General features: G+C 38.9%; 1 protein-coding gene across 1 annotated transcript in view; it reads right to left on the bottom strand.

Annotated features, from left to right (window-relative positions):
* The window catches only part of PID1 (phosphotyrosine interaction domain containing 1), a 298,012-nt gene that overhangs the window by 154,973 nt on the left and 116,471 nt on the right, over nt 1–26,568 (bottom strand). The window contains exon 2 of the mRNA XM_043996236.1: nt 19,380–19,526. Within this exon, the coding sequence (XP_043852171.1) occupies nt 19,380–19,526 (147 nt within the window). The remainder of the gene's footprint in view (nt 1–19,379; nt 19,527–26,568) is intronic.

Below are 26,568 nucleotides of genomic sequence, written 5' to 3'. Positions count from 1 at the left end.
TCCATCGCATCCCAGGCCGTCACCAATCATTCTGATTCTCGTCCTGCCAATGGATTGTGATGACTCTGGAAGAGAGAGGGAGGCTGACAACTTTGCACAGCTCTGCCTCACTTAAATCAATTCACATGCAAGTCAATATATCACCCATGATGTCCTTGGTCCTCTTCCAAACAAAAGACATATAACGCGTGTGACCGTGGGCAAGTCACTTCCTCTTTTCCTCCTCTATAAAATGAAGGGTGGGACTAGATAAACTCTAAAATGGCTTCCAAATCAAAATATAAGATCCTAGGATCTGTGAACTTTGGCGTTAGATGAAAAACCTAACAGAAGAATGTCTTATGAGGGTTCTGATTGTGCATAGTGATATTCGAGGAGCATCACTGGAGCTGTATACAATGAATCTAACTCCAGAAACATACTTCTGCCTTGTTGACTCATTAGAACAGAAGGAAGGAGGAAGAAATGGTGGATCAGTCAATAAACATTCATCGAATGCACACTGGGTGCCAAGCACTGTGTTGAGTACTGGGGATACAAAAAGAGACAAAAGACAGGGGCAGCTAGGTGGTGCAGTGGATAGAGCACTAGCCCTGGATTCAGGAGGACCTGAGTTCAAATCTGGCCTCAGACACTCTACTCTTACTAGCTGTGTGACCCTAGGCAAGTCACAACCCCAATTGCCTCCGAAACAAACAAAAACAAAAATACAAACCAAAAGAGACAAAAGACAGGTCCTGCCCTCAAGGAGCTCACAACCTAGTGAAAAAAAAGGCAGGGATGATGGATCTCTGGCCATGAAGAAGCACCTACACCAAGAACAAGATGACCTGAAAATGTTCTAGAGAAAGCTAGGCAGCTCAGTAGCTACAACATGGGACTGGGAGTCAGGAAAACCTGAGTTTTAAAACACTCAGATACTTATTAGTTATGTGATTCCCAGGACAAGACGTTTAATTGCTATCAGCCTCAGTTTCCTCATCTGTAAAATGATGATAATAGCATCTACTTCACAGGGTCATTGTCAAAATCAAATGAGATAACATATATAAAGCATTCTGTAAACCTTAAAGTGAATTATTAGCTGTAACAACAACACAATAACAGTAAAAATGATAATATAGTCCACTAGCTATAAATGGCTTTGCCAATCAGAGGATAAAAGTACTCTCCTTGGTCAGTTTTCTCACACCAAAAAGAAGCAGTAAAATAAAATCTATGAGAGAAAAGAAGAAAGAAAAGGGAAGGGAACAAAGAAATAAAAGATGGATGGGTAGTGGCAGCTGTCATACTAACACTAGACAGCAAAGACCAGCAGCATTGCTTACAGAAAAGGAAAGACACAGCAATGAAGAGACCTTGAAACTAGAACAGTTGCCCGTCTGTCTGCCTACCTGCCTATTTGTCTATCTGTAGGAAAGAGCATCAACCAGAACAGAAGCATTAATACTGAATGTTTAACAACTCACTCTCTGGGCAGGAAAAGAAGTACACCAGACTGACTTTAAAAATTGTTTTTTTTAATTTTATTAACAGATTTATTTAGTTATCCATTATTTAAAATTATTGATTTAATCTAATTTATTGATATTCTCTCCATCACTTTAAGTCTAGACAATTAAGAAAACAAAAAATCAAATCCCTTTTTGTCAAATTTGTCTTTCTGAAATCTAAATGTTCACTCTAAGAATGTTTTAAATTTCATTTATTTTATGTTTAATTTATGAAATAAAACAAGCATTTCCATAAGAAAAGAAAAACATGAAACTGCAAATCTGTTGTGTATGACTTGATATTCCTTTTAAATACATAACAAAATTATGTAAATTTCTTTTTTCCCTTTTTTTCTTCCATCCCCCTAAAATGGCTAGCATTAGACACAAATATGAGTGTATGTACAGATAGATAGATAGATAGGTAGATAGACATATGTATATATATACACACACACACACACACACAAACACACATATATATGTATAGGTACACATGTTATATATGTAAAATCAGTTTAGCGATACTTATATTTCTTAATTCTTTCTCTGGATGCAGATAGCATCATCCTTCGTATCTCCTTTGTAGTTAATTTGGATATTTATAATAGTTAAAATGACAGTCACTCGAAGTTGTTCTTGAAACAATATTGCTGTTATTGTATACAATGTTCTTTTCATTCTGCTCATTTTACTCTTCACTATTTCATGCAAGTCTTCCATGTTTTTCTAAAAATGATGAGCTCATCATTTTTATAGCATAGTAGTATTCCATCATGATCATATACCACAACTTATTCAGTCATTCCCCAATTTCCAGTTCTTTGCCACGACAGAGAGCTGCTGTAAATATTTAAAACACATATATTCTTTTCCTTTTTCCCTAATCATCTTTGCAAATATATCTAGTAGCAGTATTGCTGGGCACTCTTAAGAATTTGACAATGTCTCTTTGAGCCAGTTGGAACTGGCTCCAGCACACCCCTGGGCACAATCCACAATATTAGTATTATCTACAGAGTGACAGATTTGTGAGGCTCAAATGAGGCGATATCTGAAAAGAGCTTTGCAAACTTTAAAGCATATATGAATTGTCAACTCTCCTTATTTGGAGTGGTCCTCATCTTTAGAATTCAAACATTTTCTTTCTCCATATTTTGCTCTTCATTTCCTGAAACACTTCAGTGCTTCAGAAATATAAACAGCCTTACTTAAAACATCAGATCAATATTTCTCGCTTTTAATAAGACAAAACTAAAATATAACAATGCCCATTAAGTTATTCCTACCAAACTTCTTACACATAAAAATAGCTACTGAAAAGACCAAGGACAATGGGCTGCCAACCTTTTCCTTTCAAAGGAAACCCACTAAGAGCTACTGGCTTCCTCAATCAATTTATGCCTCTAGGAGAAAGCTTTTTATCCTATGTCTTTCAGACATGAATTGACTAAACACACTAGTAATTCTGATCTGCTGTCCTCCCTTTGACAATCTAGGCCTACATTCCCTTGAGGTTTCTTTCTAAAGCAATTTTTAAATAAAACCATACAGTAGTACAACCGCTTAACACACTAAGTAGCAACTTTTAAAAATCAAATTCAATTATGGCAAATACAATGAGAGCCAGAATACAAAAGAGATCCAAAGGCTGAGAAGGAAAATCACCAGGCTTAGGAAATAAGGCCCCCTTGATGAAATTCCTATTAGTGGGTTTACAGTGTTTCCTCCAGAGATGAGGAAATATCCCCAGTGAAGAAAATGGCACTTGCATTTAACAAGGTCAATAAATACACAACGTTATTTCTTTAATTACAAAGGCATTCCATGTGCAAAAGTACAATACAATGCAAAAGTAGATGTCCTTCCTAGGAAGTCAGGCGTGGCCTACACTGCTCATAAATAATGACTCTGTTCAATAAATCTGAAAGGTGTAAAAGGAGAAAAGGGAGCAAGATGAATATAAAGACTACTGCCCCATGAGTCCAACAGAAAGTTTATAAAACTATTATTTAATTATGGCTCAAGGACTTCAGTGAAAAGAAATAGAGTCCAAATCTATATGACAAAGCATAGCCACTTTTCCTTTTATTGCCCCTTACTCTGAAACGTATTAAAAATTTTATTTCTTTCTGATCCAGAAGAAACTTAACAATGCTCCCTGGGGGTAAGGGAAGGGAATGGAGATTCAACCTGGATGGGCCAGATTCCAAGTCCAACCCACTTCAACCAGCCTCACTTTTCATTTCACTTCAAAGTGCCTACTTGGTGCCAGGCACTCTGGTAGAGCCTGAAGACAAAGATAAACATGCAAAATAGGAGACTACGTTCTACTGGGAGCATTTTGATTAAGAGCTCAAAGACTTTAATGCAACATTCCACAAATCAATGTTACTGAATATGACCAAAGATCTAACTTCGTACTATTGTAACCTAAAGATACCTCTGAGGTTCCTCCCTACTCTGAGATACTGAATAGAGAAAACCAGACCAAAGGACAGTGAAAGATCAAGACCAAGCGAATAGTGGGATGTGGGAGAGGAAGAAGAGAGGAGAAGGGAAGGGAGTGGGAGGCACCATATGCCTTTTCCCCAGTTATCCGTAATTAAAGCTGCTATGCCAAACCCAGAGAGGGATCTTTGCTGGCAATGAAGCACTTAACTATGCTAATTTCAGAAACACACACATACACTGAAGTCACTAAGAGCTACACTTGACAAGCTATTCCTTGTTCCAGCAGAGAGAAGTAGAGAATCGTCAGAGAATACAAGTAACCCTGTCAGAGGAGCCGCACAGAGACAGAGAGAGAGAGAGAGAGAGAGAGAGAGAGAGAGAGAGAGAGAGAGAGAGAGAGAGAGAGAGAGAGCGCAAGCACTTAATGACCACAGAGAGGCTGCTAATAAAAATCAGGAGGTTCCCACCCTCCTCCCTCCACACCCCAGCAAAGCAAAGCAGCAGGTACCACAGGCACCAAGGATTTTTGTTCATGTCCTTCTTTGTGGAAGATATTCTGTTCTGAATTGATGCTACGGGGAGAGGGGCATCTTAGAGGATACAGGCCATCAGCAAAGTGAAGGAATTGGCAAATGGGATATGCAGACAGAAAGCCCGCTCCATCCTATGGGAAGCTAGGACAAAGAGCCACACCTGCCCTGTCCCAGTACCCAAAGCCAATTTTGGGGTAAGACCTGGCACAGGTGATTGGTGAGATACTCAGCCTAATCCTGGTGATTTCTAGAGTGCTGGAAGAACTTGGAACTTTCTTTAAAAAAAAAAAGTCTTGGGGCATCTAGGTAGCACAGTGGATAGAGCACCAGCCCTGGATTCAGGAGGACCTGAGTTCAAATCCAGCCTCAGACACTTAACACTTACTTACTAGGTGTGTGTCCCTGGGCAAGTCACTTAACCCCAATTGCCTCACAAAAAAAAAAAAGAAAGAAAGAAAAGTCTTCTAAATCCTTCTTGAAAGGATAGATAGATGATAGATAGAGAAAGAGAGAGATAGAGATAGATAAAGATGTGTCCACACATAAACACACACATATTAACACATATACACATATGCGTATGTGCATTATATATGTGAATTTGTGTATAATTTGTAATATATACTGACAATATAATAATATAATATACCACATATATGAATACATATAACATAAAGATTTTATTTATGCTCCGGTTCCTTCCTCTGGGCCCTGTCCAAAATCACGACTGGAATGAAATTCCTACTGTTTACTATGTATCCCAAGAGCCTTTTATATCGTCATAGATCCTGTGGGAGCTCATTAAAATATTGATTGAGCAGTGGATGAGGAGTTAGAAAGAGCAATCTGACTTCCACTGCTGTTGCTGATCTGCACAGAGTAGGTACTCATTAATATTTGATGAATGAATGAATGAACCAGTCATTCTCTCTTAGAATCTGTTAAAATTTCCTCATCTTCAAAATGGGGGCCCTCTTATGTGTTCCAATATCACCCGGATGTTGTGAAGAATAAGCTATTTAGATAATAAAGAAAAATATGAAATAATTTATTTTGTCTTTGTCTTCCTGACATCCAGCACAGTGTCTTATGCATAGTAGCCCTTTAAAAAATGAAGGATAAATTAGACTGGATTGAAGGGGCTAGCACATCTATCATCTACCAGATCTGACAAAAGGGAATCCTCATGCCCTCCCCCACTGAAACTACAGATAAAACTCCAAGGTGGATGAAAATGTGTCCTTGATGTTCCTTCCCTCCCTTTTTGCATCCCCAATATATTGTCCCCCACCACTACCCATGACCCCATGTTGCTGCCATGCCATCCAAGTTTAACATTTCCTGAGGTACACCATTGTCAGAAATTATCAAACCCTCCTTCCCACACCAATCAAAACTCCCACTGTCTTGGCAAGGCTATAATCAGGTGATTATTTCATTAGATAAATTCACATTGAACTGTGAATGACTAATAAGCTTACCCCACAAATGCTATTTACATGAAAAGAGAAGTTAGTTTATCCAAATATATCCCTAATCTATGGTGTGCCTAAAGGAGATATTATGGAGCACAGATTATTCATGATCCTCCTGGCCTACACTTTGAGGCAATAAACCCCTTCCCATATAACTCATTTTCAAATGAGCAGGGGATCAGCAATTACACCAAATCAGAGTTAGAAAAGACCTCAAAGTTTACTTTGTTTAAGCTCTACCTAAAAAGAATCACTGAATAGACATTAGATTTTTAAATTCTAATAAACAGGACTATGCTAACCAACAAATCACCCTTTCCATATTGGAAACTTAGCATTTCTCTTTTGAAAAGGTATCCATTCATATGTGACCATGACAATGCTGGTGGTGGGTAATATCAAGGGCAGTTAGATGGCATAGTGGCTAGAATTCTGGACTTGGATTCAGAAACACCTGGCTCTGATTCCTGTCTCAGATATGTACAAGCTGTGTGGCCCTGGAAAAGTCGTTTAACTTTTCTAGGCCTCATTTTCATCATTTGTAAAATGAAGGGGTTGGACTCAATGATCTTTAAGGTCCCATCTAAATATTAATCTGTAATCTTATGAAAAAGGAAATTTTAAAAAATAGTTAACAAACATCTATTAAGCAGTTATTATAGACATAACTCCGTATTTAGAAAAGATATGTAAAGGCTAGATAAGGCTGGGCCCCTGCCCTCAAGCAGTTTACAGTCTAGTGAGGAATAAGGTACCAATACAGAATGCTAAAAACACAATTATATTTAATAAAGCTTTAGTGAAGTATAAAATAAAGTATTATATAATGTCAAAAGAGAAAGTCTTTAATAAGAAGAGGAATGAGATCATGGCAAACTCCCTAAAGGAGGTGGCATTTAAGGGAGATTTTGAAGGGCAAGTAACAATTCTCATCAGGCAAAGGATAGAGAGGCATGCCAAGCACAAGAAAAATAAGTGTCAGTAAAGTCACAGCTAGGCCAGCTAGATAGTACAATGGATAAAGTACCAAATCTGGCCTCAGATACTTCCTAGTTGTGCAACACTGGGCAAGTCATTTAACCTACTTACCTCAGTTCCTTATCTATAAAATGAGCTAAAGAAGGAAATGGCAAACCACTCCAGTATCTTTGCAAAGAAAACCTCAAATGGAGTCAGGAAGAATCAAATATAACTGAAACAAATGAACAACACATTGTCATTTGGGGCAGCTAGGTTGCACAGTGGATAGAGCACCAACCCCAGAGTCAGGAAGACTCACCTTCCTGAGTTCAAATCTAGCCTTAGACACTTACTAGTCGTGTAACTCTAAGCAAGTAATTTAACCCTGTCTGCCTGAGTTTCTTCATTTGTCAAATGAGCTGGTGAAGGAAATGACAAACCACTCCCATATCTTTGCCAAGAAAATCCCAAATGAGGTCATGAAGAGTCAGACTCGACTGAAAACGGACTCGACAACAACAAAGTTGTATCTGCAGCTGAGATTCATGGACCTTGGCAGAGTATAATCTTGGTTGGTGAGTCACCCTAACTACATAGAGGAAAGTAATATGGCCTTTGGTTGGAAAGGTGGGACTGGATCCATTTGTGTTGTCCTGAATGGCAGGAGAGAAGTTTCAGCTTGATTCTATGGGTAACAGAGAGCTATTGAAGATTTCTGAGCAGTGACATGAATCTATGGTTAACAAAGATAGTTCTGTCAGAGGTATGTAGCCCAAATTGGGGAAAAGGGGTAGAAAATAAGTCAGGGAGACAAGCAAGGAGCCTATTGCAAGAGTCCAGGCAGATGGCACATAGCTTGCTTTTACATGGTTGTTTGCATGCTATATTTCCCCATTAGATTGTAAGCTCCTTGAGGACAAAAACTGTTTCAGTAGACAGAGAGACAGAGGGGACAGAGGGAGGGAGGGAGGAAGGGAAGGAGAGAGAGAGAGAGAGAGAGAGAGAGAGAGAGAGAGAGAGAGAGAGAGAGAGAGAGAGAGAGAGAGAGAGAGAGAAATAGATACTGGAGTGGTTTGCCATTTCCTTCCCCAGCTCATTTCACAGATGAAGAAACATAGATGAGCAAACAGGGTCGAGTGATTTGCCGGGGTCACACAGCTAGGTAAGGCCAGATTTGAACCCAAGAAGAGAAGCCTTCTGACTCCAGGTCTGGCATTCAATCCAATGTACCACCTAATTGTCCAGTGAAGAAGCTACTTATCACCAAAAAAGTAGAACTAGCCTTACAAACTGGCTAGTTAGTGTTTCTGCTCTGGTAAACTGACCAGAACTATATCCCACTTCCTTCAACTAATGCTTTTACTACATAAATTTCATGTACTTTATCATTTTGATCATACACACCCACACCCGCATCCATACTGTCCAGGTTCTAAGTTGAAAGACTATGTCTATTTCCCCTGAAGGACTAAGTGGAGGGAACCAAGTAGAAGAGGAGTGGTATTGGCAATAATTACCAAGAGGTGGTACCATCATGTCATTCCTTGACAGTTGGAGGGTGCACCAAAGGGCAGTCAGTGAGCTGGGACAAAGCAAATGCCCCTTTACACGTGGCAACATAATGCATTACCCATCTTGGCTATGAGACTCTGCCTAATAAATCTCAGAATGACTGCAAAAATTAAATGGACTACATCTCATTTAAATTTCCTTCCTATCCATATCCAAAAAAGAACTTTCCCTCTCTCCCCTTTGCATGACACAGCAATGAGCACACTAATAGAAGGCAGGGAATCTGGGTTCTAGGCCAGACTGACCGTCAAATGATCATGTGACCTTAAGGAAATCATGGAGTTCTCAGTTTCCTCAGCCACAAAACTGGCAAATTGACTAGATGATCTTTAAGGTTTCTGCTGGCTCCCAAACCATATTCATGTGTTATTTCCTCACAGAGACTACAGACACAAACTATACCATGGAAAACATTATTTCTTGTCAATCAGCATTCCTGATGCATTTCAAAGTAGAGAAGGCCTTAACCTGTCACCATCAGAGTCAAGGATCAATATGAAATGTATAGGCTTAGTTGTCAGAGGTAACTTTCCTAGGCTCCATAATGATAGGTTTCATTTCTCTCCACTGATTTCCAATTAATCTTCTGCCATTGTTCATGTTTTAATGGCATGTTTTGGCTTGAAGGTGTATGATGACTCAGGAATTCCAATCTCACCAGCATCTTATTTGGAGAATAATTTGTATATAGATGCTCAAACTATCATTTTAGAAATGTCATTTCTCCCCTTGCCAAGAATGGAGTATTTAACATTTTCAGTAAAAACAAGGAAAAGAACAGTCAATGCATGATGAAACATAAATGCACCTGTTACAAAGAGTGTTTTCAACATACCTGGTACTGTGGTAGTCATGAGGTTGGCATATGGAGAAAAGCAATTAAGAAAGAACTCCTCATTTGGAAGGACATTTTCTAACCTGGGGTTATTCATTGCCATTTAAACATCCATTCCTGGCTTGCAATCATTTATGTCCGCTGTTTGCTGACCTTTTCATCAAAACTAAGGGGAGCCAGATTTGATTAATAACAATATTTTATTTATATAGTACTCAGCTTGCCAGAAACCCAAAGTGCTTTATAAAAAAAGGAGGGGCAGGGAGTCCTTAATCTTGGAATTTAGTGGTAAAGTATTGCGATCCTATTTTAGACATGGAGAAATGTAAACACACAAAAAGAAAAAGATACATAGCACCAAGAAGCCAACAAGAATCAAGATTTCCTGCAGACCATGACCCATCTAATTCACAATCAGAGTGACAATATCTTTATTTATCCAATGATTTACTTCAACCTGAAAGGATCCGTGAATTCACTAATATGGGTCCACCCTCCATGAAGTCAGGCTACAATCTTTTTAGGACCCAATATATGGTATTGGTGAATTTCTGTGGCCAAAAATGTATTATCACCCTGTGGCCAACTTTCTTGTGATGAACCTCTCTGAACTTGGAACAAAGACCATCCTTAGGTCTTTCCAGCTTGGTAAGACACGCTATTGGTATAGCCTTTGAGGATTCATGATGAAGTATCAGAGTATGACGCTGCTAGAAGTTACTAAACTAACAATAATGATGAAGATAACTTTGATGATGACATGACAATAATTCACATTCTACTCCTAGGTATATATCCCAATGAGGGTCATATGTTAATAGCAGTATTTTCTATAATAGCAAAGATTTGGAAACCAAATACATGACCATCAGTTAGGGAATGGCTACCAGCACATGAGTGTAATAGACTGACTGCTCTGTAAGAAACCAAGAATATAAATACTTCAGAGAAATATAGGATGAACTGTGAAGTGTTTCAAGATGAAATAAGCTGATTTTTAAAAAAAGAAAAATGGAAAGTACAACAACAAAAAATGGAAACAAGGTTGGGAGTTTATAATAACTAAACTCAGCCCTAAAGAGGAGTTATGAAAATACACTCCTTTTACTTCTTGGCAGAGGTGGATGGCTATGGGTATTCAACACACATATGACTGCCTTTATTTTTCTGAAATGTTCATTTTTTGGTTCTTTTTTATCTTTTCTTTTTTGTTATAAGAGATGAGTCTCTGGGAGCTTGAGGTGCATATTCTGGGAAATAGCAATGACATAAAAACAAAAGATGTCAAAAATTTCAATTTCATTGCTAGGATTTGTAATAAAAATTTCTAACATTTATTTAGAAATTTGAGGTTTACCAAGCATATTCAAAGGAGATATGTTTCATCTATTATTAGTCTAAATAGTCTTCTCTCTAACAGCATAGCTATGTATGAAAATTTTTCATCCGATCTGATGGGAGCAGGCAGGCTATAAATAAACAACTATTAAAATATTTGATTGGAATCAGGGATAATGTCTCTTCTGTGAAGAAGCTGATAAATACCCGTTAAAGCTATGACACCATAATCTGAGTTATAGCCTCCTGCTTGGCCTTTGATGCAATTAGCCGTTTGAATTACAGTAGGATAGATGGGACAGCAGTGGAGATACACCATAAGCCAGTTTCATAGCCAGAGGTAAAAGCTAAAACATTAGCTATAGAAAATGAAAAGGGAATTTGACTGGAAAATATAAATGAAAACCTCATGAGGTCCATGCACAGACAGGGCAAAGCAGCTTGGATCTGAGGACAGCTGCCATGTAAGCTGGCTTTTTGGGTTTTTGAAGTTATACTAATTTTCTGGTGGTTTCTGGAGCTTTGACTATCCCTGCTGAACACATTAAAGCATATCACTAATGGATTTATACAGATTTAATTGACTGTTTCAGCCAACAGTTTCTATGGGTTGCCTGACCGAATCTTTGGAATTAAGTTCGTAATACTCAACCAGAGAGAAGTCTAACCATGGAGAACCGGGATAACATTTCATCCGAGGAGCTAATCCAGGAAAATAAGCAGAATAATAAACACATTTTCAAAGCAAATGAACCTTAAATTTCACAGAACAAGCAAGTGGATGCTTTCATTTAAAAAAAAAAAAAGATACCAAAGTTTCAAAAAGAAAAGAAGGAAAAACAGGAAATCACATTCAGTGGGTTTTTTTTAATAACTAGGTAGAAAAAAATAATGGAATAACTTCATAATAAATCACCTTCTCTGAGCCACCCAGAGGAAAATATTCAGAGTATTTACACGGAGAGTTTACAAAACTGTGCTTAAGTATTCACTGCAAATGAAAAAAGAAAGAAAGAAAGAAAAGGATTATTCATACTCCCTAAGGTTCTACTGCAATCTATTTAAAATGTCTTTGGGTCCAAGGGACCATGACTAGCAATGAAAGGTTTCAATTCTCTTTAGGGAGGTTGTAATTACATGTGAAAAAAAATAAAGGAACAGTGGTGTTTTGGAAATTGTGATGTTGGTATATGGAGAAATATGCATAACATCTGAGGAAGAACTTCTGCATTCTCTGCTACAGGCCAACCTCATAAATCTATGTACTTACTTTTTTTGCAGTGGTGTTGTTCTGGCCCTCAACATCACTTTCTTAAACTCATGGGATTATGAAAATAACTGTAAAAATGGTATGCCCTTGTGAGCTCCAGGGCCTCTCCTCTTGAGGAAATCTCCATTCAATATGCTCATTCCTAAGGCTCCATCATTAACCATCTACGTGACCTATAGTTAGAATACACTGTACTAAAATAGTAATTCCAGAAGCCATGACAAGAAGTAGGATGTCCTTGGTTTCCTGGTCTATAAAAGAACTCAGATGATCTCTAAGGTCCCCCCACCCCAGGTCTATGCAACTCAGTTCAATAAGCATTTATTATGTGGCTACTGGGGCTATAAATAGATGAAAATAAAACTGCCTAACCTCAAAGGGCTTACACTCTACTGGGGAGAAGTAATATATACATAAATACAAAATAGGTTCAAAGAAAATCTATAGATGGATGTTGGTGGGTGCAAGCACTGGTAAACAGAAAAGTCAGAATGGGCCTCATGTAGGAGATGGCCCTTAAGGTGAGTCTTGAAAAGAGGTCTAATGTTTTTTGATCCTTTTGGATAATAAAGAAAACTGTTAAGAAGCATTCTTAACACGGGGTGGCAGGGCTAAGAATCCACAGCACTATAAGAGCATTGGATTCATTGGTTTTAAAAAGGTGGAGTCTGCTCTCCATGGTCAGCATCTGGGCTCTGTGCTATGATTCCCATGAGACATCAGGGTAAGAAAGTCAGGACTTGGCTTCCCCACCATCTGCTTCAGTTCCATGTGTAATAGCACAAGATTCTCTACAGGGACAGCACTGCTCACACTTAAGTTATACAAATTCTGAGTTGGAAGGGGAGAAAAAAAAATTCCCAATCCAAGAAGCTTCAGAGGTAGTTGTTTCCCACACCAATTCATTTAGAAAATAACTTCTTTCCAGTAATCCCCATACCAAGTTTCTCATCCAAGAGTTCTAAAAAGGAACAAGTAGGTAAAAGTTGTCAGGGAAATGGATATACAGGCGAATACAAACATAGAATTAGTCAATTCTTCATGTGTCCTAGGGAGAAGAATCTTTCTTCCCTTTGATATTTAGCCCAAGATCAAAGCCTCTACTTGAACTCTGGTGCTAAAAGGCATGCAAGGACCTATCAGCTCTCACACTGCTCTGGGCTCTTCTAGAAGGGGGTGACGAAACTTTGGCCATGGAGAAGATGTTTAAAAAATGGCCTTTACTATGGACCCTAATCTCTACTGCCCAATGGAGCTGATGGGTTGTTTAGTTTTGCTCAATGACAATTGTTCTTCCTTTTTTTTTTCTTTTTTCTTCATTACAAGATGGATGACTTGCTGGGCAAGAGATGAGAAAGACTATATATTTTTAATGAAAGTTATATAAAAACAGAAGATATCAATAAAATCGTACTTTTAAAAGTTGACAAACATTTAAATCACACAGTCCAAAGGTATATATAACCCTACTCTCATCTGCCACCACTTGGCAGAAAAAGCTGAGGATCACAGACAGAAAAATGGAATTTCCCTTCGGGAGATGGCCCTCCAGGCTTAGAAGGGCCTCACCACTGACCACTAAGTTGGAAGAAGAGGGCCAGACAGTAATTCCTCCCATCTCAATATTTTTCATCAACTGATGCTAAAGAACATTGCTGATTAAGCATCATTGCCAATGGGTGGATACCAGAACTAAGGTTACTCGAAGTTGAAGAAAACTATGAATTTCACCTTGGTTTTTGGGCCAATCCAAGTATACAATTCAAACTCTAGAATGGTACCAAGCTATAAGCAAATCCATACATTCTTCATAAATTACCAGTTACAGGAGTCTATTGTCCTTGGTGATTTTTATCAGTTTCCATAGTTCTCTTTCCTCTTCTGGGGTAGAAAAGCAAGGTCAAGAGAACCAAAAAAGAGAAAGCAGGGAAAGGAGGAATGAAATGGAGGAACACAGCACTGCTGTACAAATGTCAAGCAGGTGTACTCAGTGTAGGGTAATTGGTGTACATCAGATTCTTAGTCAAAGGGACATTGGCTGAAGCTCTTTTACTTGCAAAGGGAGCTGATCAGAGGAAGCCCTGAGCAATGGGATGAGTCCACCAAGAGATTTGATCAATTTACAGAGTATGGACTTTTCTCAGGAGAGAATGCCTCCTGCAGAAATAAACTGGCTCTCTAACTCCAAGAGGACACAGGAAAATTTTCTTTAATTGGTTCCCAGTGGCTAAGGCTGTTGGTGTCCATTCTGCAAAGCAGGTAAGACTCATGTCAACTTCCATGAGAAGCACTCCCTTGTGACAAAAATCAACGCCCTTCAATCTGACTGAGTCAGCTGGAAGTCTCATCAATTTGGTAGGTATTGCCTTGATTAATTGCCATTACATCTCTGGTATCTGAAAGGCAGCATGGGATAGTGGTTAAAGTCCTGGACTCTGAGTCATGAAAACCTTAGTTTAAATCTTGCCTCAGATACTTACTGGCCATGTGACTGGGGAAATCATTTCTTTTTGTCTCCGTTTTCTCACTTGTAATATGAAGGGACTGAACTTGATAGACTCTAAGTTCTTTTTCAGCTCAAAATCTATCATTCCCAAGTACCTGTGTAACCATAAACAAGTCACTTCAGCTCCAATGGCCTGTTTTCCTATCCATAAAATGAGACACTGGATTAGAAGATGGCTAAGTTCTCTTTCAGTTCCAAAACCCATAAGTCTTTAATCTCCACTTCCATCAGAGCTTCCATTCAAGGCAAATGGAAGGAATTTTGAAATCTGTTTTGTCATTCCACCCATTTAACAGTGTGTGAACCTAAAAACACTGAAATATGCAGCACTGGGCTCGTACTGGAAAAAACATCTTGGAATTGGGAGTCTATGTGAGAATGAAAAGCCTTGGCCTAACTCCAACGGTCTGAACAGTGTTCACAGACAATGGAGTTGAACAGTTAGTCTGACAAAGGCCTTCACAAACCCACATGGAAAGCCCCAAAACAGCAGTCAGGAATTCACTAGTGAATGAGAATACTGCCTTTACCCCACCCTGATGCACAGGCACCCTTACTACCATAGGTCAAGTATTCAGGGACCAAAGGATGTAGAAATCACCCAATTGATTCCAGCTGCTACTTGGCTTTGATAAAGGCTTAGAGAGATGGAGGCCTCAGTCAATGATAACTTACAATAGAGGGAACTTATGAATGGGTACCACTGGCCCACCAAAAGAAAAAAAAAATGGAGGGAAGCATTCATAGAGGAGATGGCTTTTGGTTTGGGTTTTAAAAGACAAGTAGTGTCATCATTATTGGTGAAACTGTCTTCTCTGCCCTTCAAGATTGTGTTCCTCATGTCTACCTCAGGGCCTTGCATACAGTGAGTTAGGTATATACATGATAAAACATTTGTTGAATAAATGAATGATAGGAATCTGAGGTTTCATAGGATTTAGGGTTGGAAGAGAATCCCAGTTCTAGTGTTTTCTACTTTTCTGAAAGTGAGTGTGACCCACTTACAGGATCATAGATTTAGAGCCAGGAGATCCTTTTTTCCACCTCTTTATTTCACAGATGAAGAGATGGAAACCCAGAAAAGTCAAGTACTTGGAGCCACAGAGCATGACTTGTAATGCCCCTTCTCTCAATTACCTGTGTTACTTTGCTCAAGTCACTTACGATCCTGGGGACTCAATTCCCTCATCTCTAAAATGAAGAGATTAGACTAGGGAACGACTCTCTAAGGTTCCTTCTAGCTCTGGATCCTGTAATCCTAACAGTGACTAGCCCAAGTTCACAAAAGTAGGAAAGAGCAGAGCTAGGGTTCCAACCCAGGACCAGTGATGCCACACCACACGTCCTCCTGTATAAATCTAGGTCACAAAGGACTCTATCAAGTCAGCAACTGACAGGAGCAAGAGTTCATACATTCAGCAGCAGAGGACTACCAGCCATGGAGTTCTGCAATATTCCTACATCACTGCCACAAAAGCCTGAGAGTTTGATACATAGGACAGATTTGCAAGCAGTCCCAAATTCTTACTAGCAAAAGAATTGTGACTGATATGTAACTGCCTATACAACTCAAAAAGAAAGCCCACCATAGGGGAAAAAGGGAGTCAGGGAGGGGCAGCAAAGGCTAAGATCAGACAAAGACCAAGCTGCCTGCTGGGTGAATGGCCTAACAAATCCTATGCATAAGAAATGCTAGAGAATACCAATCAGAGAAAAACAGGAAAACCTAAGGGTGATAATGCAATCAGTAACATCAAGCCTAAAGCATTTTAAGCTGCCCTCCTCCCCTTCTTTTCTGCCTCCTGCCCCTTTCCTTCCAGCAATCCACAAAGCACCCCGAATTATGCAAGAGTAACAACTTGAGAACTGTTATAGAAAAAGAAACAGCCCAGTGTGAAGGTGGGGAGGGTCATGCAGGCTTCCCTTGCAGCTGGGACATGACTACATTCTCTTCATTATTCTTAGCCATGTGGAGTAAGAAAGGGATTTCTTTCTGCAGCTGGCATTCTGAGTAACTCAAGAATCAGAGATGAAACACTGGACTCTGTTCCCGCTGAAGATTAGAAAGGGGTTGACAGTTGGGGTTTTTTGGGGGAGAAAGGGGTTCTGGGGGGAGAGAGGTTGCTTAGAATTTGGATTCTGTTTGGATTTAAAGATCCATCAAAATTAAAAATAAACAAAATTTAATTGCTTTAAATAGAAACAATTGAATTAACCCTATGAATTAATATTGTTTATGTCTAGTGAAATCAATGGTATCTAATCTCTTACAGATCTTTTTATCTATAAATTTTTTGATACTTAAAAGTATCAGATCATTTAGATATTGAATAATGATACCTCAGTGCTTTTACTGACTTAGAAAGAATTATGACACTGAAAGGAACCTGAAAAGATGGTTCAAAATTCAGGGTTGATGATCATAGATTAGAAAACAGAAGGAACCTTTGAGGCCAACCCCACCCCCTCATTTTTTGTTTTTTGTTTTTGTTTTTTTAGTGAGGCAATTGGGGTTAAGTGACTTGCCCAGGGTCACACAGCTAGGAAGTGTTAAGTGTCTGAGGCTGGATTTGAACTCTGGTACTCCTGACTCCAGGGCCGGTGCTCTATCCACTGCACCACCTAGCTGCCCCCCACCCCCTCATTTTTACAAATGAGAAAATCAAAGCCCAGAGAGTTGACTTGCTCAAGGTCCCACTAGTGCTAAGTAGCTAAGCTTAGGATATGAACATAAGTTATCCGAGTCCAAATTCAACAGCCTTCGCACTATAATACACTGTTTCCTCTGTGTGGCAGAGAAGAGGGGAAAGTGCTAGAGATGGAGCTGGGAAGGAATAGAATCAAAAAGATAGTTTATCTTTGATGAGAAACAGACTCCACTTATGAGACAGGAAAGACTAAGAAGAGGGAAATTAATAAAACAGAAAAAATAGTGACTTGGGAGTCAGAAGACCTGAGTTTGAATCCCACAAGTCACTTCTTACTATTTTCTTCTTACTATTTCCTACTTCCAACTACTGTGACTTTAGGTCAATCACTTAGCCATTTCAGGCCTCACCTGAAAAAAGGGAAGGGGAGACAAGAGAGTCAGGAGGGGAGACCAGAGGGCATTCAAGATCGCTCCAGAACTACATTGCTAAGAAGAAAGGATCCTTGAAGACTGCAAGTTCTTGTAGTGTGTTGGATAGGTGAATCTGTAAATCAGCTATTCTCTTCGGAAATATATCTAGGGATGGAAATTTCATCACCTCCCTTGACGACCCTGTCCTATGTTTTGATCCTTCTCACCAGAGTCCTTTATATCTAACAACAACGATAACAAGAAAACATTTATGATGTCTGTGTGTTAATAATAAAAAGATAACAATCAAACAGTACCTGCCTTCTGGGAGCTGACATTCCTTTGGGAATGACTGGGGGGGGGGGGGGAAACAACACTTTCACAAATAAATAAATACAAAGTATGTGAGAAACAAATGCAATGTTGTATCAGGAGTCTGAAATTTGTAACTGGAATTTCTCCCATTATATCTTAAATCAATTTTCATTTCTTCATACTGACATTGATAAGATTGTTATCACTTCTATATGGCTATAAATAACCAAATCTTTGTCCTTCTCTTTTTCAAACCCAAACCAAACCAATTCTTTTCATGTTTGTTTTTTTCTTCATAGAACCTATTTTTATGCCCTGTGAGCCTCTATTACTGTTTCTAGTATCCACACATTCAATTTAAAGTATGATAAACCAAAGTCTAATAAAAAAAACTTTCCTGATGTAGATTAGGGCCGAAAGATTTTTTGCCAGTCCTTCATATGTTATTGTTTATAAACATCCACCAAGATCATGAAGCATTCCCCTTGGGTTTCATTCCTATGAAGATTCAACAACACTGGTCAGAGTACAAATCCATGAGAGCACCCATTTTGTTAGTGAAATGAGTTGGGAACCCAGCCTCTAACTCTTCAAGTAGAGAGAAAGGGAAGAGGTACTTCATTGGGGAAGAAATCCATCTCTTTAAATACATCATTTTTCTTCCTCTATTATTTTTACCCCTGGTAACAAAGTTTCTAAAAATGAAGTGTGCATCAGAATATGTTTCTCTATTAAGATCATCATTACTGTAAGGAATAACTCAAATATAATTTTAACCAAGCCTTTGCTTTCTGTCCTTGTTTTAATAAAACTTGTTAAAAATTATATGTATTTTTCCCTCTTGGCTTTAACTTCCACATTAATGTTCGTTAACAAAAATCATAAAAACATTTCAAGGCAATTCCCTTCTTCCAAAAAATAAAAAAGAAAGAACATGGATTTAAAGACCTGAATCATATCATAAAAATTTTTTTGGAGTTTATATGGAAGTTAGAAGGCAAAAGGAGAAAATAAGTTCTCATAAATTAGAAAAACAAAACAGTTGGGAGACTTCTGAAACTTATTTTTACCAAAGATAAGGAACTTACTCAAGTCCCAGGAAGATAATGTGATCAGAAAGGGAAGAAAAAAGGGAAATGATACTACTGAAGGCTCAGTTCCTAATAAGTATTCAAGTGTGGCCCAGGGGCAGTGGCCACATACTACTTAATTCTTGCAATTTTAAGTCTATGGGATGAAAGTGAACTAATGAATTGTCAGGTGGCTCAGAGGAAGAGGATGAAAAGGTAGAGTGTTACCTCACAACGAAAAGGAGGAAATAAAGAGAAAAGTCCAAATATGACTAAGGCTATAAACCAATAGTCATAACTCAATGTATATTTTTATGTGGGGAAGTAATTTTAGATCTTGTTTTATTCAAGAATCATACAGTGAGAGTCTTCAGATTGAATCCAGTTAGGGCATAGCCATTAGTTTCTTCTTAATTGTATGGTTATTTCATATACCCCCAGTTTCAATTGATCACATATACTAGAGGCACACCAGCTTCTTCTAACTGGTCACATACCTTGCATCCACTGTGAGTTCGAGTTTTCATCAGTGGAGTGGTGGTGCACAACTCAATGGCTTCTGGCTCATGGAAGATGACTGTGGGGAGAGGTTCTTTCCTCAATGTTAGGACATTCAATTTCGTCTTCAACATGGTCTGAAAGTGCTGAAAAGCATGAAAATAAACCCAGCAGTGGTTAATTCTTTAGATTCCACAAATACCAGTCAAACCAAGTTGTTAAAATTTCCATACTACTAGCTCTGTTCTAATTTGTTGACCAAAGAGCTTCTTGGTCAAATGTAGATGAAATACAATCCATGTGCCACTTAAAAAACAACAGTCTCATGAGTGCCCCTGAGAGCCCCAAAATTTCAACTCAACTATCATACATAGTACCACTAGTAGGATGCTGTCACCTTTGGCCACCTAACAGAACAACATTTCCCACTTAAATCCTAGAGGCTAGACAGGGATCTATATCTGACTAGAGCAAATAATAGGGAAATCAAAGTGGAGAAAGAAACTGGAAATCAGATGGGGGGGGTGTTCTTTGTTTTTCTGGATTACAGGTAAAATCCATGTTAGCAACACCACTACAAGATCTGCTTCCAAGGATGACTAGGGAAAAAAGGAAAACAACCTGTGTGTTCTACAATGTTTATTTATAGAAGTACTCTTTGTGCTGGAAAAGAACTGGAAGTTGCAGGGATATCCATCAATTGGGGAATGGCTGAATAAGTTGTAGTATATAGTTGTGATGGAATACTACTGTGCTGTAAGAAATAAAAAACTAAATGATTAAAAAAAAAACATGGAGGGGGCAGCTAGGTGGCGCAGTGGATAGAGCACCGGCCCTGGAGTCAGGAGTACCTGAGTTCAAATCCGACCTCAGACACTTAACACACACTTACTAGCTGTGTGACCCCGGGCAAGTCACTTAACCCCAATTGCCTCACTAAAAAAAAAAAAAAAGAAAAAAAACATGGAAAGACTTGCATGAAATAATGAAGAGCAAAATGAGCAGAAACAAGAGAACATTGTATATAGTAACAGCAATATTGTTTCAAAGATGACTTTGAGCAAATAAGTCATTTTGACAATTATAAATACCAAAATTAACTATGAGGGACATATGAAGAAAGATTCTATCTGCATCCAGAGAAAGAACTGACAAATAGAAGTACGCATAGAGTAAATTTACATATGTGTGTTTATGTACCTCTTTGTGTCTAATGGTAGACATCTCTAGGGTGCGGGGTGGGAGGACAGGGAAGAAAAAAAAGAAATTTACATGATAACTTTATTATATATTTAAGAGGAATATCAAGTTGTACATAGATTTGCAGTTTTGTGTGCAATCATCTCTTTTTATTATGACTATGTTATAGAAAGGCTTGTTTTATTCCTCATATAAAAAGAAAAGAAAAAATCCATGTAAGTCTAAAGAGAATCTAGGGAGGCAGCATGAAACAACATTGGATAAAAATGTAGATCTGAGCTCTGGGCCCAGCTCCACTCATGCGTGGCATAAGGTAAGGCATGTCATCTCTTTTAAAGCCTGTAATCTCATTTATAAAATGAGGGGAATTGGAGAGGATATTACACTGAACTTGTGGTTTCATTGATGCAAGGAATTTCCAGATTGAGAAAACTCCCTCTAACAATACAGCTCAGCATCTTCTCTGCAGCTTAACCTACTGGAGAGTACCCAGGACACTTAAAAATGAAGAAATATGTCCAAGGTCACACAGTCGGTATGTGTTAAAGGCAAAATTTGAACTCGCATCTTCCTGACTCTAAAGCCAGTTATCAACTACACCATGCTGCTTAATCATAATGGAAGTTTATTAAACTATCCATCAGAGGCATATTTTACTTGTGAATGAGAATATGGTGACTTCTAACCTAGGAAATTCAAATTGATACTATTTACAATCTCACTCATTTTAGTGTTTCTGAAGCCATGAGGTGGCCACCCACCAGAGTTGGCCAAACACACTGGTATTTCTGGAATCCACTGCTGTCTGCAATCCTGTGGAGGGCAGATGGTGAGGGAAGGGTACAGACAAATGGATGTTCATTCAGACATATGCAGATGTGTTCATAAATACTTCTGCCTAAAAGACACTCTGCTCAAAATGAGTATGAGGGTAGAGGTCTGTGAGCTCCTTTCTGAAGGAGAAAAGCTATTGTCAAAACAATGAATATGCCCAGAACAAGAAAAAGAAAACTTTCAGTCCTTAGCTACCAACTTACTGATGTATATCATCTTTATGTGTGTGGTAGAAAGGATGGGGAAGAGAAAGGTGAGGTTATAGGTCACCATACTTTTTTGGAACAGAAAGTAGGTGAACATTGCAAAAGAAAATAATCCTACCTACTTCCTGACTAAAAAGAAGATGGGGAGGAAACAAACATTCATTGAGTACCTACTATGTGCCAGGCACCATTCTAAGTGCTTTATAATATATTTAATTTAATCATCAAAACAATTCTCATTTAATTCTCAAAACAACAACAGAGGGAAGTCACTGAAATTAAGAGGGATTGGAAAAAGCTTCCTACAGAAGGTGGCATTTAGTTGGGACTTAAAGGAAGCCAGAGAGGTCAGTAATCAGAGTAGAGAAGGGAGTTCATTGCAAGAATGGGTAACAGCCAGAAAAGATGCCAGGAGCTGAGAGATGGAGGCCAGGAACAGCCAAGAGACCAATGACACTGACTGAAGCAGAGACATTAATTTGATTTGATAACCACTTTTTGAGAAATGCAAATACTCTCTGGGAGCATTAAGCTATTTGGATATTTATATCAATATGAATTATTTTATTCAGAAGTTCTATTCCTAAAATCCAACTGATCAGGTGCGGCTTCACTGAGGCCAAGGGGAAATCTGATTGGTGGGGAGGCACATCTTAGTGTTTAGATTTAAAAGAGGCACCTGCCAAGTGTGTGACCTCTAGAAGATGTGGGTTGGGTGAGGATGAATAGTGAAGCATCCTGGGTGGTGGCTCAGGACTTCTGAAGGGCAATATGAGTATGTGCTGAGGTATGAAGAAAGAGGGGACGTGGTCCCAGGAGAGACAAGAGGCAGTCTATAGGACACCAACTTGTCCTCTCTTGAGGTTTGGCATCATTGAAAACTATTTCAGAACAGCATTTAAGTAGGTGGCTGCTACTTCGGGCACTAGAAGCTGACCCGGTATCAGGTGAGGATGACAGTTAACAGAAACCCAAGCTTCCAAGTGGGCATCAGTGTCTAGGATTATTATATTTTTTTGTGAGGCAATTGGGGTTAAGTGACTTGCCCAGGGTCACACAGATAGTAAGTGTCAAGTGTCTGAGGTTGGATTTGAACTCAGATCCTCCTGAATCCAGGGCCGGTGCTCCATCCACTGCACCACCTAGCTGCCCCTAAATTTATTTTTAGTTCTCTGATTGATTCCCAAATGACAATTAATTAAGTAGGCAGGATGGCCCCATAAAGAAGGCAACAGAAATGGGGCTTGAGTTCAAGTATTATATACTTGCTGTATGTGTATCATCAGGTATGACATTTCACTTTGATTTCCCTCAATTTTCCCACCTGTAAAATGGACAAAGTAATTCCTATACCCCCAACATTGATGCCTCCCAAGAGTACTGTGTTGGGTAGAAATTTATAATTAGGCTAGAGCCACTTTATTTTTCCTTTCTTTTCCTTGTTATTTTTGCTAATTGTAAACATATGAAGGAAGGGGAAAAAAGGGGAAAAAAAATATGTGACTATCTTGGGATAGATAATAGCCACTATCCCAAAGTGAGTCTACAAATGGTACTTCTGTAGACTATGAATTAAGATTTTCTGTTATCTAGGAAAGGATCCTATACTCTTTTGTCCATAAAGATTAATCTGCAATGTGCTACAAGGGAAAATATTTGCTATGGTGGGTAGGGGCTAGGCAGGTGGATTATCCAGTAGAATAAGAGGATATCGACAGTGATGCCCATAAAAAAAGGAAGAAAGGAAAGAAAAGGCATCGATGAATCATTTTTAAATACACAGAAGCCAGCAGAGAAGGTAGCTAGAAAGGGAGGCACCTAACAGCAAGGGAGTATCGATACACCAGTGTTAAAAGTCAGATATGCGTAAAATAAAGGTCAATGAGTCAATAAGCATTTATTAAGTGCCTACTATGTGGAAAGAAGTCAGCTGGGTGGTTCAGCAGATAGAGGACTGAGCCTGCAGTCAGGGACACCTGAACTCAAATCTGACTTTAAAATCTCACTAGCTGTGTGACCCTGGGCACATCACTTCACCCTGGTTGCCTCAGTTTCCTCATCTGTAAAATGAGCTGGAGGAAGAAATGGCAAATCATTCCAGTATCTTTACCAGGAAAACCCCAAATGGTGTCATGGAGAGCCAGACACACCTGGATGCCTGAACAACAACACTGTGATTCAGGCTCTGTGCTAAGTGCTAGAGATACAAAGAAAGGTGAAAGACAGTCCCTACCTCCAAGGAGCTTGAAATCTAATGGAAGAGACCTCTGGCAAATGTAGGCAATCAATTCTATTCAATCCTTTGTACATGAGAACAAAACAAGAAAAATAAAAAGGGCCGAAGGGGGTAGAGGGGGTGAAAACCAACCTGTGAAAGTTAAATGAGATTATGTAAAAAATCATGTGAGATTTTTATGCAAGGAAAAGGAACATATACAGGAAAATGAATGCAACGATCATAATAAGCATCTCATTTTTCTTGGATGGCACTTGACTCTCAGTCGGGAAGACCTGGGTTCAAGACTAACCTCAAGCCCAACCTCTGAAACAAGCTGTTTCTGTGAGCTAAGAACTCTGGGAAAGTCTTTTACCCTCAAGATACTCCAGGTAACTCTCTAAACTTATCTAGGTTGTAAAACACTTGTTTATCTGCATCCATAAAGGGAACTCCTTTGACAATGAAATAGGAAACTTGGACCATGCAAAAAAAAAATGTTTAAACTTTCATAAGAATCCTATTTGAAATAAACATAATAGTAAGCCCATGCCAACTCCCATCTCCTCTTGGCAGAGTACTGCATAATAATCTGTCTCTTCCAATCACAGACTCAGAAGACATTAGCATTTATAGAATCATAGACATGTATATGGAAGCGATCCCAGAGGCCATTGAGTCTAATCCCCTCATTTTATAAATGGCGAAACTGAGGCAATCAGAGGTTATGTGATGTGCTCAGCGTCCCATAGCTATTAAAGTACCTGATTGGTGTGTGTGTGTGTCGGGGGGAATTCTGCCTGACGCCAGGTCCATGACTCTAGCCACAATACCAAGCTTCCTCAGACATAGAACACAGGATTATAGACTTAAAGTTGGAAGGGCTCTGAGAGTTCACCTAGCCCAATCTTGTCATTTTACAGGTAGGGAAACTAAGGTCCAGGGAGGTTAACTGACTTGCTCACATTCACACAGGTAGCAAATGGATATTAATCCAGGCACTCTGACCCCAGAGTCAGGGACCTCTCCACTGTACCATCCTGCCCCCAACAACAACATGGGTAATGGAAAGAATACTTGTCTTAGAATAAGAATACCTTGGGTTCAAGTCCTGGCCCTGACACTTTATATCTGCATGTGTTCAGACAATGTATTTCACCTTTCTAAGCCTCAGTTTCCTCATTGTAAAATGAGGATACTTATAATTCTACTATTTACTGCACTGGGTTTTTCAGAGAAAGGTACATTCACCAACCTTAATGCACCATATAAAATATTGGATGGCAAATGCCTATATAACCTTCAGAAATAACAACAAATCATTCTAAATGCTAGGTTTCACATAAGGCCCAATTGGTACCCATGATGCCATTCCAGCTAAGCCTAAACTGGCTGCAGTTGAGATTCCTCACTTCATGCATATGGAATAAAAATAATCACAAAACAAATCACAACTAGATGGATAGAGAGGCAGACAGATAAATATATAGATAGATAGATCGATTGATTGATAGAAAAATGAATGGATGGATAGATAGATGTATAAATGAATGGATAAATAAATGAATTAATGGATGGATGGGTGGCTGGGTGGGTGGGTTGATGGATGAATAGATAAGTAAATAAAGTTTAAGGCAAAAATAAATAAATAAATGGATAAATAAATAAGTGAATGGATGTATGAATGGATAAATTAATAAATAAATGGATTGATAAACAAACAAACAAACAAATAAGTAGATCATGATAGGCCTTCAAATATAAGTGAAATCAGCTTTGGCTTGACCCAGAAGGAAAGTTGGAAAATGGAAACTGTATTTGGGCTGGAATTAATGCTGCTAAATAAAAGATGGGACTAAGGACCATAAAGAAAATGCTTTGTTCAATTTTCCAGTAGGAAGAAGAAAGTATCAGGAAAAACAGAGGCCCTGCCCCTATTGATATCAGACAAAGCCCTGCTTTCTGCACTGGTGGCTTATTTGGTATCCCAAAATAGAGCCTCCAAATCAGGCCCCATTGATGCTTATATATAATCCCTGGCCCCATAGAAATGTACAGTGGGCTCTGCTTGTTTTCTTTCAAACACTCCTCTGCCAGTTTAGCAAAGAGGGATTTACATATTTTACCAGTGCAAACTAGGAATACATTGACCATTGTATTGATTCTGCATCAACACTTAGAACACAGGACAGACCAAGTCCTTCTTCCTGTCCTCCCAAAAAAGTACTGGACACAGAACAGAGAACAGAATCTCCTAACCTCTCTGGCCTCAGTTTACTCATCTATAAAATGGGAGTAGCAATACTTACACTTCTTATATCAAAGGGGATTTGTGAAGAAAATGCTTTGTAAACCATAAAGCTCTATTATCCTTTGCAGGAAAAATTAGCATCTGCTTTAGAACAATGCAAAGAGGACTGAATTCATAGCCTACAGAATCAGACTCAGAATTTTTGACCTGGAAGGGACCTCAGTGTTCACCCAAACAATGTCTCTCCCCCTCCCCTTTTTTGTTACTGGACCTATAGAGAGCCTCAGTGAGGAATCTCTAGGAACCAAAGTAGTTCAGCAAATGCTAGGTAACTTAGAGCCTTTAATAATTCCCTGGGGCACTGAGATGTTAAGTGACTTCCCTAGGGTCACATCAGTAAGCATCTGACCCCCAGGCCAGTGCTCAATCCACTGCACAACCTCACTATACATCTATACAAAACAAAAAGGGAGTAATTTCAG

The sequence above is a fragment of the Dromiciops gliroides genome, chromosome 3 (genome assembly GCF_019393635.1).
Source record: "Dromiciops gliroides isolate mDroGli1 chromosome 3, mDroGli1.pri, whole genome shotgun sequence".
In the NCBI taxonomy this organism is placed as follows: Eukaryota; Metazoa; Chordata; class Mammalia; order Microbiotheria; family Microbiotheriidae; genus Dromiciops; species Dromiciops gliroides.
This window is presented reverse-complemented; position numbering and strand designations above follow the sequence as displayed.